Below are 17,207 nucleotides of genomic sequence, written 5' to 3' on the forward strand. Positions count from 1 at the left end.
ACTTGAAAAGACCCTGATGCTGGGAAAGACTGAAGGCAGGAGGAGAAGGGAACAACAGAGGATGAGATGGCTGGATGGCATCACCGACTCAATGGACATGAGTTTGAGCAGGCTCTGGGAGTTGGTGATGCACAGGGAAGCCTGGCGTGTTGCAGTCCACGGGGTCCCAAAGAGTTGGACACGACTGAGCAATTGAACTGAACTGAATATATACGAGTGTGTATATACATATATATGTATGAGGAATAGATTCACTTTGCTGTACACCTAAAACTAATACAACATTGTAAATCAAATATACCTCAATAAAAAAACAAGAAAAATCCACAAACTATACACCCTGAAGAGGGTGTGGAAAAAAGGGAACCCTCCTACACTGTTGGTGGGAATGTAAATTGTTACAGGCTGAAAACTAAAATTAGAGTTGCTATATGACCCAGCAATCCCATTCCTGGGCATATATCCAGAAGAAACCATAGTTCAAAAACACATGCACCCCAGTGTTTATGCAGCACTACTTACAATAGCCAGGATATAGAAGCAACCTAAACGTCCATCAACAGATGAATGGATAAAGAAGTTGTGATACATACATATGCAACTGAATACTACTCAGCCATAAAAAGAATGAAATAATGCCATTTGCAGCAACAAGATGCAACTAGAGATTATCACATTGTCAAGAGAAAGACAAACACCGTATGATATGACTTATACATGTAACCTAAAATATGACACAAATAAACCTATGAAGCAGAAACTGACTCACATAGAAAACAGATTTGTGATTGCCAAGAGGGGAGAGGAGTAGGGGAGGGAGAAACTGGGAGGCTGGGGTCAGGAGATACAAACTATTACACACAGAGTTGATGGACAAGAACATCCTACTGTATAGCACAGGGAACTATATTCAATATCCTGGGATAAACTATAATGGAAAAAATATAAAAAAGTATATATTTCTATATAACTGAGTCACTTTACTGTACAACAGAAATTAATACAACATTGTAAATCAATTATACTTCCAAAAAAACCCAGCCTACTCTGATTAAACAAAAATGATGCTAAAGTGAAATCTGAAGATTGAGATGAATAGTTTAGCAGAGGGAACATGAAGGCAAGAAAAACCATACATGTTCCTTAAGCCTGTGCCACAATGGGGAAAGAATTGTTCTTTCTTTGTGAACTGTGACAGTCTGGGCTAAAGGCAATAAAGTCATGGAAAGGATGCAAAGAGGGGGAGGACAGAAGAAAGATAATTTTGGCTGCAATTTAAGAAAAATATTTCCACTATGTCCATTATTTTTAACTCTATGTCTTAAATGATTTTCATTGTTGCCTTATTTTAAATACTGTAAGGAGCAAAATAAAATGTATTTGAGGGAATACAATATACTATATATCATAGGTAAATTAAGTAAAATACTAGTTATTCTTAGAATTTTTTGACTACTGATTAACATCACAAAATAGATAAGGCTTAACAATAGGCTAATAGGTAATTGTATCTGCCTTTCATTTGAAACCAGTCAGTTCTAAATTATTCATGCTAACCTAAGAAAGATACATACGTAACCTAAATTGATCAATAATCCAGATAATTTGTTTCACTTGGGAATGTGCCTTTCCGTTTTCATTTAAACATGAGTGTCTCTGAAATTCAGGAATTCACTTAAAGTTATACCACCGAAAAGGGACAATACAGTAAAGGCTTAAATCTTGTGACCCAGCGCATACTGAAAATTAAGGCTATGTTTTAGGCTGATGTCAAGATTAAGTAGAGAGTGATTTATATCTTTTTTTAATATCTTTTTAAAATTCATTTTTTGTATTCTTCAATTTTTTTTTGTACAAGAATGAGTAGCTTTATTATTTTTCTGGTAACAAAAATATTTCCACATGGAAAGCAAAGAAGTATCCTCTTTCACATTTTCCTTGAGAAGGTCACCTTAAATAATGAGTTTAAGAGAGCTTCTCTGAGATATAAAGTGTATTTTTAAAAAGATGGGTGCAGCAGTCAATGGGGCCGCAAAGAGTTGGACACATCTAAAACTTTTTTGATAAAGACTTATTCCTGTACTGTGTAAAATAAACCAAGGAATGAAAAGTGCTTTATAATAAAAACTAATTAAAACCTAGCAAATATGCTGACAATGTTTTTCGCTGAAATACTTAACATTTTAAAATATTTACATAAAAGGCAAAATCTTATTACTTTGAAAAGTAAAGGATTAGTCAAGACAAAAATCCTTTTTTACCTACTCAACAGTTTACATAGATAATTAAAAGTATCTGGATATTAGGAATCGCTTTTAGCTATGCAGTGCTTTCAAATAAAACTTAGAAATCACAGAATTTATGGTTCTTTATAGAAGGAGAAAGGCTAAGAGTCATATCTCAACACAGAAAGTCCTAAGTACTTTCTGATATTGTCAGCTGAAGCTGAATAATTCATCAAATATTGACTTAATCATTTGAGAAAATGATGGGTGGGCCCTTTACCATTTTCACCTAATTATTTAGGACTTCGTAATGTGTGTTGAATCTATAACATGATGATACATGAATAATACAATACCTCAGTTTTCAATTCTTAAAAACAAAAGAACCAAACCCCAAAACATTCTGATTTTGTTGTTTAAAAAATTGTTTTCATTTTAATGATCTGAGTTAGTAACAAACAAATATACAAAATTGTCTTTCACATTTCCGTACATTGTATAATGGACCACTTAAAACTCTGGACTACAAATGCAGGTTTCTTTGTAACCTTAACCTCAATTATTGTCACTTATAAATAACGGTGATTTGAGAAAACATGCATTTGTGAACACAGATGCCAAAAGTCGTACATGTAAGTTAATGTACAACTAATAGTGTACATTGTTCATTTGTGCAGTTATGTGTCAAGCGTAATTGACACAGAAGCAGTTATCCTGGAATTTTTCACTCTTTGAAAAGTATTTCTGAGAAACAGATGGAACTACAGTTTAAAACAAAAATTATATTCTATAAGATACAATAAAATTCACAACGTGCACATCTGAAGCAACTTCTGGGACCCAAAGCTGATTCAATAACCCTGCTGCCATATTAGTTTTATGGGTGTATCTCCAAAGTCACAGGTTGGAAAATAGCTATTTTAACAAAAATAAATACATATATTAAAAGGAAACTGAGACTTTGCAAAAACAGTAAGGGGCGTGTGAGTCACCTATAATTTTCACTGTTTTAGAAACTAGACAAAATTTAGAAATTTAAAGATAACCTGAATATTTTCTAAGCCATTTTAAATTTAGATTTTTCTATCTCATCGTTGTTTTCTATTTGATAGTATAATACAAAAGTGGGTAGTTTCTATTGTTTACTATAATTCATAAGTCATTATAAATTTATGACTTCATTAGATCAATTAAGTAGAAACTAGGTCATCATGAAAATGGGAATAAGGAGGCCCCTTCTCTAACCACTAATCTGAACTAGGAGTAAATACCAAAAGAAAATGATTTTTTTAAAAATAGTAAATTGTGTCTAGGTCTCTGTAGATATGAAAATCCAATCTTTCTTAAACACGTTTTCCTGGGTTGTGGTGACATGTGCTTTATCTCTTGAACTCTATCTATGACCTAAGCCTATTTCTATATTACACATTTCAAACTCCCTGGCAAGGAATGTGAATGCTAACCAGCTAGGTATTTATTCAATTTCATACAAAGAAAGGACTTGTGTATGGATGTCATAGTCATAGTCCCACTTCACTAAGGCCTGAGTTTGATGTCTTTGCCTATGCTATATAGATCAAATGAGAGAAGATGGTGCAAAGTAACTGGGTTTCCTTCAGGCAGTATCATAGACTTGGCCTCTGGTTTAATGAAAACACTTGTTTTCTAATATGAATACAACTGCAAACAACTGAAGGGCAACTGCCCTTGGAAAGGAAATGGATTATTTTGTACAGGAAACAAGGAATGTCTCTGTTTTCCATGGGCCTTATGATGAAGGAACTGTGGCTAGTGATTTCAAACTTGTACTTCAAGAGTTACCTAAATGCAGGATGGCTTTTAAAAATGTTTAAATCATTAATAATTCAGGCAAATGAGCTGCGGGAAGTAACATAAAGATGTATACTTACAACCCTACATTAGGTGATGTAGTTCTCTACTCTGCACTTTGGAAATGAAAGAAACCAATTCTGTCCAGAGTCAGTATCAGAAAGAAATATGGCTGCTTCCTACTGTTCTCCACTTAGCAAAATTAATTTTATGCTGCTCTCAGTGCTGATACTCTCTTATCGGAGTTAGGCAAAATGTATCTAATAGGTTACTTTTGCTTTCAAAATAAGCTGCCTAAATGTTCAGAAATGGAACATTTAATTCTTGAGAGAAATTTCTATGATTATCTTGTCTAACAACAGGTATAAGGACTGTTAGATTAAGGATTATTGCTTTCAATAAGATAACCGTCAGAAATAAATATGTAAGCTTAACTCAAATACTCCATTTCCACCCAATGCTACTTTGTTTGATTCTCAAATCAAGTTACATGCTACCTTTAATTCTTTGCCAATTTACTGAGGTTTTAAGTGTAAGCAGTTGGCCTGTTAACTCAAAATCAAGACAACAGCAACAGCCACGTAAGCATGTCTTATTTGGGCATTGAGCAGTAACGCTGCTTTTTTGATAGGACTTAAGGCACTAAATGGTGGTAAAATAAACACAAGTATGATGATTAACAACTTCTTTAGAATCCTAAAAAAGGAGATCGCTTAGAAGGACACTAGTAAAAATTTTTTTCTCAAACAAATAAGGCATCCTGTTGGCAAACACAAATAAAAACAGAAGGTCATGTTGAACCTAATACATTCACGGTCTCAGCTAAACTACTTGAAGAAACACTAGCTATCCAACTAAAGAGAGCTACAATAGCATGTATAAAGGTTGGAAAGGCACCAAAAGGAGGATTCTACCACTTCCAGTTCTAAGAGTCAGGTCAGCTGTGTTTAACACTGCATGTAGTCTAATTACAAACTTCATTCTTCAAAATGTAGAATGTGGTAAATTTTAATTTTGACAAATCATTTAACCAAGTGCTAGTTTACTAAGAAATTTATTTGTATGAATTAGAAAATGACTGCAGTGTCTAACACAACCCCATTTATAAAGCTAAACTAATTCTAGTACTGAATGCATATTCTGGAAAACACTGAAGTAAATCTGTATAAACAAAGAGGGTTACCTCAAGATAAATTCACAATAGAAATTCAACATATAACTAAATAAGATTTACTGAAAATAATGAAAAGTGTAGTACAGATACATCAAACATAATTATAACCACAACATTTTCCTTGTGAAAAATACAACTATTAGTGAAATAAAATGTACAATTGAAATTTTTTCCAAAGGAAAAATGGTATAAAGGAAAATACTTTTCTTTTGAGATAGGGAAAATAGTATGTCATTGTTTTTTCATCACCATATAATTTGACACAAAAAGCAGTCATAGAATTGCACCAATTCCACATCCAGTTTCCTGAACATGTTAAGAGTAAAAGTTCATAAAGCAGAATGCCGTTTCTGAATTTTACATTTTTAAACTGATGATATTCTCATACAGAATGTCACATCACACCAGATCTGCTTACATAATGTACAGTACTTTCCATTTTGTGGTCAGACATGAAGATAAACATACGCTTTCTGCCACTTCTCTTTCATTCTGTTGTTTGGTCAGAGTCAGGAAAAAAATAATCAAGTTACTTAAGTGTTATCTCTCTAGCAATAAAGAAAAATTATATTTAGTGCATGCTTCATCATTTGTCAAAAAACATTTCTGAAAATAAAACTCAGTTACCCAATGGTTTACAAAATAGAAAAATCATTCATCAGGATAAAAATGTGGTGACATTTAGGTTCATTTCCAAAGGACTGACTTCCTTGGCAGCACCACTGTCTTTTAGCAGAGGCCATGATGCAAGTTCATGGTCAAAGCAGGCGTGCCTACACAAGCCCACTGCTTGGCATTCAATCATCTGAGGTCTCCAGACCCCCTTTGACCACCTGCCTCTGCCATCTCATTAATGCCAGAAAATAGATGGAATTCTTGTGGCAATGTTAGGAACATTTCTGCTGTACATGATTTAAAAGTTCTCCAAATTTTTCAAATAGGTCTTCTACCCATTTTACATTTTTCATACAAAGCTGAACAATTTCTTCCTGCCCTAAATCTTCATTTTTTTTCTGCACAGAAGAAATCTAAAATGAAAAGAAATACCAAATTAGTTTATGCTTATCACTTTATAAGCTCTTCACAAGGGCTCACTGTTTCTCTACCCTGAATGAAAAGAGGATTTAAAAATTTGCCAAGTACCAATATTTAAAAAAAATTCCATCTGCAGAGAATGACTATCTCATATAAATTTGAGTGGTCTAAGCCTATCATTGTCAGCTCCAAGGGGGGAGGGAGGAAGGCTAGGAGAAGTGGTTCAAACTTTCTCAATTCTGTCCAATTGTGTTAAAAGTGGAATTTTGGGGTCAGTTCTTGCATTTCAGAGCATTGTAAAAATAGCCAACATACACTACATGACCATATTTACTTTCTCCTTTGCTAGATAAGATTTTAGATTTATGCACATTTTTCAATACCAGATTATTATCAAATACATGATTGTACAGCCTTGAGCCAACTTAACCCTTTTAAATTAAAAAACTGATAATGCTTGTCAAAAAAGGTTACTGTGTACAACCATTTAACCTCTGATGTTAATCCTTATATCCCATCTATCACGTGGTATTGTCATATATAATTTCTGAGCAACTTAAATTATGATACTGAAAAGATACAATTAAATTTTAACTATCATTTCTTCACACCAAGGGACAAAACCCCCATTTCTCTGCAATTAACTGGGATAAGGTCATTCTGGTGATAAAGAGGACAGCAAGATATTCAAAGCAGTGACTGAAATGAATTAATTAAACAGGATGATTATACATTATGAGAGAAGAAAATGCAGTAAAGTGCCATTTATCATGGCAATGTAAAACAAATATAACAGTTTAAAAACATTACCACTCACAGGTCCTATGAGAAGCGGTGAGCCTCAGATTAATCTGAGCACAGCATTTAACAGAGAGAGCACAGACACATATTTTAAAAAATTATTTCTGACAATTCTCTTTAAGGCATTAAAAAATACTGCAGCTATCTAGTACATACAACAAAAAAAGAAGCAGATTCACAGATATAGAGAACAAACTAGTGGTCACCAGTGGGAGCGGGGAGGGGCAATAGGAAAGGTATAAACTACGAGGTGTAAGATAGGCTATAAGGATATATTGTATAACACAGGGAATAGTGCCAATATTTTGTAGTAGCTGTAAATGTAATGCAGCCTTTAAAAATTGCATATAAAAATATTTTTGCTACAATCTTCTTAAAGTTCAAGAAAACATACATTTCTTTTATAAGAAGATAAAAAAAGTAATTACCTCATCTTTACATATCAGATAAACATGATATTTATAATGATGGAGTGAATGATACAAAGAATACAACTGTATCTTCTCTGGATCAACAGCAAACTCCTATAAAAAGAAAAGAATTTAAACACATTTATTTCATGGAGCATCTGAACTAAGAATACTTTTATGAAAATATTAGTGCAAAAGTCTCAATGGAAATCTTAAAAGACTTATATGGCTAGTATTAATATGTATTAATATGGACAAGACGCTTATTCAAAATTAGAATTTAAATTATATTTTAAAATCTTAATTATTTTTTCTGAATATAAGTATACTATTTCCAAAAAGTTAAACATTATAGAAAAGTTTAAACAGTAAACATAAAGATGACTTATAAGGTAAAAGAATTCTATAATGTCTTGTTTCAGAGGTAAACAATGTTAACAGCATGCTATATATTCTTCCATGTTTCCCCCATGTATAACATGTATTAATAACACTAAATTTTGTAATGGGAAGGAGATCATACTGTACATATTGTTCCACAATTTTGTTTTTCATAACTTTTTAAACCTAAACAAAACTTGGATATCTTTCAGTTTATTAAGCACTGCCCTCACTCCCCCATAGAAATTGAGGGCAAGGATTTTGGACCATTTTTCACTGTTGTATTCTTAATACTTATAACTATGTTTGGGAAGCTATAGGAAGTAAAAAATTTTTTATTGAAAGACTGAATCTCTCTTCTTTTTAAAAAGCACACAGTATTAGATTATCTGGGTAGCTCTTTATTCAGTCTCACACTGGTGATATATATTTGGAATTGTTCTTATAAACAATTCTACAATGAGCAAAGGCATATGGTTTTATGTATTTATGAATGTTTCTACAATACATTTTTTTTCCCTACAAAACACATTTTTGATGGGTAATCGATATGTCACTAAATTGCTTTCTGAAACAGCAAATAATTTAGACTACATTTGAAAATAAATGAATTCCAAGTTTAATAATTTTACAGATATGGAATACTGATTCTTATGCAATATGTGCATACTCATTTATCTGTATGCATTTGTACTCAATGACATACAAAAATATTAAAAATATAAGCATGGAATAATTATCAGTCTCATTTAGAAAATTTGTGAGCACTCACTATATGCCAGATACCGTGCTAATCAATGGAGAAAAACCAAGAATGAGTCCCTGCTCCTGTTCATTCCTCCTGAACACACTTCACATTCAACAACAACAGAGGAAAATATTTGCTTGTTTAGTGATACATTAACCACAGTACAGATTTTGTTCAAATTTCACAAAATATTATGCTAGTGTCCATTATTTGTTTTCATACCTTAGTCAAGACTCCGTATATTTAATTGCACTGAGCAGCTTCAGCTGCATGCAACAAATTCTGGTAAATTCTCTTTTCACTTTCATTCTATTACAAATATTTTCTAATTTTCCTTGCTATAGCTTCTTAGAGATACCCATCATTTAAAAGTGGATACTTAATTCCCAAATATAAGAGATTTTGTTTAAAGTATCTTTAATATTAACTTCTCATTTAAATGCTTTCTTCCTTGCAATCACTCTTTGTGTTTTTTTTCAGTCTTTTTAAAATTTACTTTTTATTTAAGGATAATTGCCTTACAGAATTTTGTTGTTTTCTGTCAAACCTCAACATGAATCAGCCATGGGTATACATATATCCCCTCCCCTTTGAGGCTCCCTCCCATCTCCCCCCACCCCACCCCTCTAGGCTGATGCAGAGCCCCTGTTTGAGTTTCCTGAGCCAGACAGCAAATTCCCGTTGGCTCAGTCCAACTTTACTGAGACTTTTGATGGCTAAGTCAAAGATCTCTCTCAGTAAATGTCACACTGCACTTGAAAAAGTATGGGCTATTTTCAAATATCTTTTGATACTGATTTCTAACATAATTTCATAGTAATAAGAAAACAGACGCTGTATGATTTCAATACCTTTTGACAATGAAATTTTTGCACCCTGTTTTATGCCCCTAGATATGTTTCAGTGTCTCCGAGTTTATAGCCTATGGGAACTTGTATCGAATTTGTATCCTACTGTTGTGTGAAAACTGAATAAATCTTAATTATGTTGAATTGGTTCACAGTGCTTTTCAGGTCTACTATATTCTCCTACTTCTCTGTATACTGATTCTATTAATTTTTGAGAATTTGATATTGAAACTCCAACTAAAAATCTTAATTTATCTACTTAAAAAATAACTGTCATATATAGTAGAACTATATGTAACTTTGCTCTGTATTTTCCAAGCCTCCTGTAAATGTGTTATCATACTTTCATAATTTAAAAAAGTTAAAATTTAAAAAACTTGCTTGTTTCAATGTCTTAAGTAGGATTTATATTAACAAGTGAAAAATCTGTAATTACATCAATCAATATATATACTTACTTGTGCAGATTTAGTAGTTGTTTTAGAAGTTCTTAGAGTTTTTTTATTATAAGCTTTGCCATTCATTTTGATTTTAGAAATAGCAGATCCCCCACTTTTTGCTTTAGAGTCTCGAGTAATTATTGTTAGTTCAGGAAAACTTTCCAAGGCATTCTTGAGAATAAAGCAAGAATAACTGATGTTAGAAAAAAGTGAGCTTGACTACCTCCAGCTATTGAAAATTTATTTTTTTAATATAAAAGTATAATCATACATGTACATATATACACAAAAAATATATGTGGGAGTTACTGATGGGGTGTGGTAAATATATACAGTATATACCTACATATATACACAAAGATACATGGGGTGTTACACATGGTCACAGATTCTTGGTGGCTCCTCCCATCAAGATATAGAACCTATTTCCCCACCCCTTGGATATGAGCCAACATTATGACCTGATTTAAGCAACAACATGTGACACTGTGGGGACTCCTGAATGAGGCAGAGTGTTCCTTCTAGTATTGTCTCTTAGGCTTCAAGTCAAGGGGACGGACAGATATAAGTTTCAACTGTTTATAAACAGTTTCAACCTTCAAGGTCACTCTTTTTCAAATTCTGTATCGGTTCTCTGTGACCCCTCAAACATTTCTTAAACAAATAACTTAATTTTTAAAACAAAAGTGTAGAAGTGAACTGTTTCATTTAATAGAAACAATAGAACTTTCAGCATTCTCTATCAGAATGAGCTATTAATTTCTAGCTTCACTCTCTTTCTTAGATTATTTGTGCTTTTATTATATACTTTTGTGCTTTCCATACAAAACACGTTCAGGTTTGAAAAATTCTGGACCCAGAATTACTCCTTATAACAAATGGAACTTAAATAAGATGCTCAAGATGATTGGAAATAAATGTATTTCAGAGGAAAAAAAACATTATTAACTTCAAAAGGCTTTAAGATTCCTAAAATTTTCAAAATCATCACGGGAAATAGTAGTAACTGTTTCTAAAAATAAAATATTTTATAATCTACTATTTATAGTATTTTACATCACATCATTCTAACTTTTAATACTGTGTGTATATTTTGGCTTTGAAATACAAATTGCTATAAATGAAAATTATCTATCATAGACATCACTATTACCATTTACAGTTACATTAAGTAACTATAATTTCAAAATGAGAAATTTTGTGTTTTCTCTATGAAAACAAGAATATGAAAAATTTTTTAGTTGTCCACCATAAACTACTGCATAAGACTGAAATACCTACTGAGTCTACTAACTTGCAAGTGATGGCTTTATTTTAACACAAGTCTTTAGGGAACTGGTTCAACATTTCTGAAATGGTCTGCCAAAACTGGTCATTTGTAAGATTTAGTAAATATTCACAGAACATAATCTGACAATATTTCATTGTCTGCTGAAAACATGGTATCTCCCCACAAACTCTTTCATTTGAAGATAGCAGTTAAACAGAAAATACTGGATTAGGAGTGAGGAGAACAAATTCTTAGCACTGGTTATCTAACTTCTGAATTTCTTTTTTCTCCCCTGGAAGTGTGTGTCAGTGAAGATTACAGAGTGACTAGTAGAGTTTGGTGTCACTGAACCTCTGATCGGGCTTCCCAGGTGGCGCTAGTGGTAAAGAACCTGCCTGCTAGCCAATGCAGAAGACCGGAAAGATGTGGGTTCAATCCCTGGGTCAGGAAGATCCCCTGGAAAAGGAAATGGCAACCCGCTCCAGTACTCTTGCCTGGGAAATCCCATAGACAGAGGAGCCCGGTGGGCTGCAGTCCTTGGGGTTGCAAAGAGTCAGACACGACTGAGCACACACACTCTAACTGGCTGCAACCTCTAAATCAGTCTCAGAGCATTCATCTTCACCTACCTAAGATGAAACTGATCTTCACTTTTACATGGAGTTCAGATAAAATAGGGATGTGAGAAAGCTATAACAAATCACCCAAAGGCCTTGAAAACTCATGTCTACACATAACCCTTCACACAAATTTGTCCGGCAGTTAATTGCCAGGACTAGGAAGCATCCAAGGTGCCCTTCAGTAGGTGAAGGTATAAACTGTGGGGTATTTAGACAAGGGAGTATTATGCAGGCTAAAAAGAAATAAGCTACTAAGCCATGAAAAAGACATGGCAGAAACTTAAATGAGTATTAGTAAGTGAAAGAAACCAATCTGAAAAAGTGACATACCATATTATTTCAACTATATGTAATTCTGGAAGAGGTAAAACTATGGAGTAAAAGTAAAAAGATCAGTCGTTGCCAGAGGTTAGGGGAGGGAAAGGGATGAACAAAGCGGAGGATTTGGGGGCAGTGAAACTACTCTGTACGATACTATGATAGTGGATATGTTGGTCTAAATTGACGGAATGCACAAGAGTGAACTGTAAGGTAAACTATTGACTTTGGGTTACCATGATGTGCCAGTGTATGTTTATCAGTTGTGACAAATGTATCATTCTGTGGGAGAAGATGGTAATGGGGGAGGTTATTCATGTGTGGGGGCAGGGGATACTTGGAAATTGTACTTTCTGTTCAGTTTTGCTGTGAAGCTAAAACTGCTCCAAAAATATAAAGACTGTTTATAAAAAAGCTATACAAATGTATTAAAAAAACTTCTCTTGAGTTTAGATGTAATATGTTACATGTTACACTTTGAATAAGAAAAGCTGGAAAACTTTTGATTACTCAGTAGATTCTATGACAAATTTTCTGACTTTAGATTAGCTTTTGTTGTTCTCTATTTCTGATAATAGATGGACTTGATGGACATGAGTTTGAGCAAGCTCCAGGAGTTGGTCATGGGCAGGGAAGCCTGCAGTCCATGGGGTCACAAAGAGTTGGACATGACTGAGTGACTGAACTGAATTTCTGGTAATACCAAAAACCAATTTACAGTGCCAAGATATGTTAACAGATGTATAATATCTCCTACCATTATGTGAAGATCAATTTTTCCTTAGACACTGGGTAAACCAAGCAAATAAAGGGAATTTTGATAACTGCTATGGCCAATTCTAAGTGTAGATGAAATGTGAAATTTTAAAAAAGGCTTAAAATAAAAACAAGATTGGAATACAGTAGTTTAAGGGAAGCATTTTTGAAAACATTTGAAAATTATAATATTATATATAAGGAATACTACATGAATATAAGGGCTTCCCAGGTGGCTCAGTGGTAAAAAATCTGCCTGCCAATGCAGGAGATGCGCATTTGATCCTTAGGTTGGGAAGATTCCCGTGGAGAAGGAAATGGCAGCCCACTCTAGTATTCTTGCCTGGGAAATCCCATGAACAGAGGAGACTGGCGGGTTACAGTCTATGGGGTCGCAAAAGAGTCAGACACAACTTCGCGACTAAACAACAAAAGATGAACATAAAAACCTGAAAAATGAATTTAAGCAAAGAAAAACAAATGATAAACATTAAGAATGTACTTAATAAAATAAAAAGACGTTCAGACAAGACTCATAATGAATAAAAATCAAATTTTTGTTGGGTGGACAACTTTATAAAACTGAGAATGACTTCTAAAATATTCTTTCCTTTTATGTTGAGGACTATAATTGCTACTGAGTTTGCTAATAAACCATGTGAAGGAAATACCTTGAATGACTGATCCAAATGAAGATTCAAAAGAAGTCTCTTTCGGTTATCATTCAGCATGCTATCTATTTTTTTCATATGAGGCAAAAGTAGCTCATCTAAAACAAGATAAGAATTTGTTGTAACAGGATGAACTAGCAACACAAAACCTTGTTAGAAATACAGCTTTTCCTCAAAACATTAATAGACTGACATTAAATTCATGGTGTAAAGTATTGATTTTAAAATATTGCACACAAGGTTTTTGTTTTTTTTTTAACAAAAGTTAGCTTTAAAAAAAGTTTACAATAGCTAACTGAGAAAGCAGCAGCAAACTATGATGAGAGAAGAAAGTCCTGGGTTTTAACCCCAGCATTAGAATTGATCAACAAACGGTCAAACTGCCTATTCTCTCCAGATTTCATTTACCAAGTGAACGATAATAATATTTCAAATCGTAAATTTAACATTAAAATTTTTTCAATAAAATACTGAGTATGATATTCTTAATTCACTGTACTTTGGGGCAAAGGATAAGTAGGGGGGGGCAAGAAAAAATAGTCAAAATTCAGTTTCAAATACACAAGGAAAGAGTCAAAATAGTTACTTTAGAAAAAGAAAAATACATTCAGAGTATAAATTAATTACTTTTGGTGCTGTAGTAAATAGATTACGTCACTACAAATTTATCAGCATAGCAACATTTTATAATACTAATTATCTTTAATGACCTTTCTGAAAATGTATATATAAACCCTCAGAATCTGGTTACTAATTTCATAGCTAAATAAAATGTCTCTTTATATCTGGAAAATAAACACAAGCAGAGACAGCAAAAGAACACTTTCCTCAAGTTGAAGAAAAAGTCCTCAGTAAGGAATGCTGTTCAAAGTCACCACAACACACCTGATAGCTTTCTTTTTATCTTTCCAGTAGTGATTAAGTCTATTCAAAATTTACATTTTACAAAAACAAGTTTTAAACATTTGTGCATTGTTTTGAAATACAACCATTAAAATCTATCCCCTTCATTTTAAATGGAGAAAAACAATTTTTTAATATAATAGGAAAAAAATCATTTAAAATACAACTACCCAGAAATGACCACTATTAAGAAATGTATATTTTATGATGCAAGGAGTTCTGATTGACAGAGAAAACATTTGCAGGCTCTTTGTTCCTGTTTCTGCTACTTGCAAGTTGTGAGCTCTTAATAAGCAAGTCACTTAACCTTTTTAAGCCTCATTGTCTTTACTCCAAAAATAGCTAAGTTTTCTGGGGTTATGGGGAATAATGTATGTCAAAGTATACATGGAAATAATAAAACAATTTATATCATTAGGCACTGCTGTTGAAGTATACTGTTACTATTTATTCATTGTTACTATCTTTTTGATCTTACACTTGTTCAACTCATTCTGATAGAAGGATAATGGGAACTGGCTCATTAATCCTTTTATTCTCTTAATTGTCCCTGGTGAAAGCTGTAGTAGCTGAAGGGTAAATATTAGTGAGCAACATTAGATATATGAATTAGATATTATTAGCTTATTTCATATGTCAATTTCATCTCTACTTTACCAGAAGAAAAAGTTACTAGAGGAAGAGTAAAAAAGGAATAATATTAATAAATATAATCCAAGGCATTTATGGTTTTACTGCTAATTGATTAGAAAATATTTTTTTACTCTGTGATATATCTTTTACTAGACATAAATATACAATTTAATCTTTATACTACTGTTATCTGCTTCATCTTTCCAATTATTAGAAAACAGAAATATAAAGACTGATTGAAATCTGGACCTTCTACATAATATAGATACTTAGTGAAAATGTTATGAGTATGAAAAAGATTCTAGGATTTAAAGAAACTAGTAGGTAGTTAGTCACTTAGTCGTGTCTGATGCTTCTCGACCCCAGGGACTGTAGCCCACCAGGCTCCTCTGTCCATGGAATTCTCCAGGCAGGAATACTGGAATATTCTCATGAGTAGAAATCAATAAAAATATATTTAATGTAAAACTGTTCAACTATTCAAACAATTCATGAAAAGCTATGACTCTATGAAATATAAAGCTGTATTTATAGAACCAATATATCAACAGTTTACTAACTGACAACATATAGGGTATATCTCAAAAACCACATATTAAACATATAACTAACAGAGAAGAAAGAAAAAAATCTGGAAAGTACTGCCAAAAAAGTATTACTTAGCAGACTGTACCATTGCTCTTTTCTAAGGCTTGCATTGTGTCAGGATCCAAAGCAATGCTCACAAGCAATTCCATGTAACTCTTAAAGGTTTCCTTCATTGCTCTCGTGTTCAAAAACCGAGTGACAAAGGGAGCTGGAGGATTAAACTCTGGGAGGGAGGAAAGAGGAAATATTAAAGATTCCTTTCTGACAACTTTAAAAACACGTTACCCAACAGCAAGTTACCTACAAGCAGATAAAAGGTTGTAGATAAAACTTCTTCAAAGTCAAGGTTCTCCCACTCTGCTTTTAAAAACACTTCGAATGAGAGATTCTCAAAGCTGGTTGTGCCTATCACAATCACTGGAGAGCTTTGAAAACAAAACAAAACAAAGCAAAAAACCAGACTGCTGGACTTACTAAAATGAATCTGGAGTGGTAATGAAGCTTAAATGCTACACTTTAAGAAAAATTCCCAGGAGAAGGAAATGACAACCCACTTCAGTATTCTTGCCTAGAAAAGTCCATGGACAGAGGAGCCTGGCGGGCTGCAGTCCATGGGGTTACATGACTGAGCATGTGTGCACGAGGGTGGGGGGAGATGGGTTGGTAGCAATAAAGTGGTAGAACTAAAAAAAAAAAAAAAAAAAATTCCCAGGTGCCTCTGAAGTCCAACACCAGCCCAACATTTGGAAACATTTGCCCTTGTAGGGACCTCCCCTGGCCCTATCAGACATCCACTGCGAGGTCGTGCTACTTCAAAATTGGATGATTTTTCTAGTATTTAATTAGTAAAGAAACCATAAAACACCTAATGTATGAGTTAACATATACATATCTTTTCTTTTTACTTCTACACTTACTGTAAAATTCTGGTCTAGAGTCAAGACATATTTTAAAAATTTTTAATGTAAACACAATCTGTAGAAAAAAAATTTCACTCAAATTCAACGGTAAGAACCGCAAGATTAGAGGAGTGTCTTAAGTTTTACTTTTTTATTCAAATACAGAACTATCATCACAACCTTTAACAGGGGCTCTTAGAGTTTGGTCCAAACCCTTTGGGGTCTCCCCAACAACCCTTTCAGGGGTCTCTGATGTCAAACTGTTTTCCTAGTAATATTAAGATGTTATGTACCTTTGTTACTCTATTGACATCTGTAAAAGTAATGCTGGGTAAAACATCTGTGGGCCTTTCTGAGCATGAACTGAGACACTGACAGCAAACTGTACCAATAGCCATGTACTCTGCCATGACTGTCATCTGTGGTCATGAATTTGAAGGAGAAAAAAACCCCAAAACACTGATTTCATTTTCATTTCATTTCATATTTAATAATAATCCTTGGAGAAACAGTAAAAACTTAATTGTATTAAATCTTTACTCTTGAGTACATGTCTTAAAACTCTGTGATGAAATGAGAGGTATATATTGAGCACTTCTGCTATGATGTATGACAGTTGTCTCCAGGAAGAGCACCCATGCAATTGTTTGATGAACC

At 33.4% G+C, this 17,207-nt stretch overlaps 1 protein-coding gene across 4 annotated transcripts in view; it reads right to left on the bottom strand.

Annotated features, from left to right (window-relative positions):
* Window positions 1-2,632: 2,632 nt before the first annotated feature.
* QSER1 (glutamine and serine rich 1) overlaps window positions 2,633-17,207 on the bottom strand; it is a 78,267-nt gene continuing 63,692 nt past the window's right edge. For all 4 annotated transcript variants that reach the window (XM_065943908.1, XM_065943906.1, XM_065943907.1 and 1 more), the window contains 5 exons: window positions 15,737-15,874; window positions 13,528-13,625; window positions 9,911-10,063; window positions 7,494-7,589; window positions 2,633-6,257 (listed from right to left, as the gene is read on the bottom strand). In XM_065943908.1, the coding sequence (XP_065799980.1) occupies window positions 6,117-6,257; window positions 7,494-7,589; window positions 9,911-10,063; window positions 13,528-13,625; window positions 15,737-15,874 (626 nt within the window). In that variant the 3' untranslated portion in view covers window positions 2,633-6,116. The remainder of the gene's footprint in view (window positions 6,258-7,493; window positions 7,590-9,910; window positions 10,064-13,527; window positions 13,626-15,736; window positions 15,875-17,207) is intronic.

The sequence above is a fragment of the Muntiacus reevesi genome, chromosome 9 (assembly GCF_963930625.1).
Source record: "Muntiacus reevesi chromosome 9, mMunRee1.1, whole genome shotgun sequence".
In the NCBI taxonomy this organism is placed as follows: Eukaryota; Metazoa; Chordata; class Mammalia; order Artiodactyla; family Cervidae; genus Muntiacus; species Muntiacus reevesi.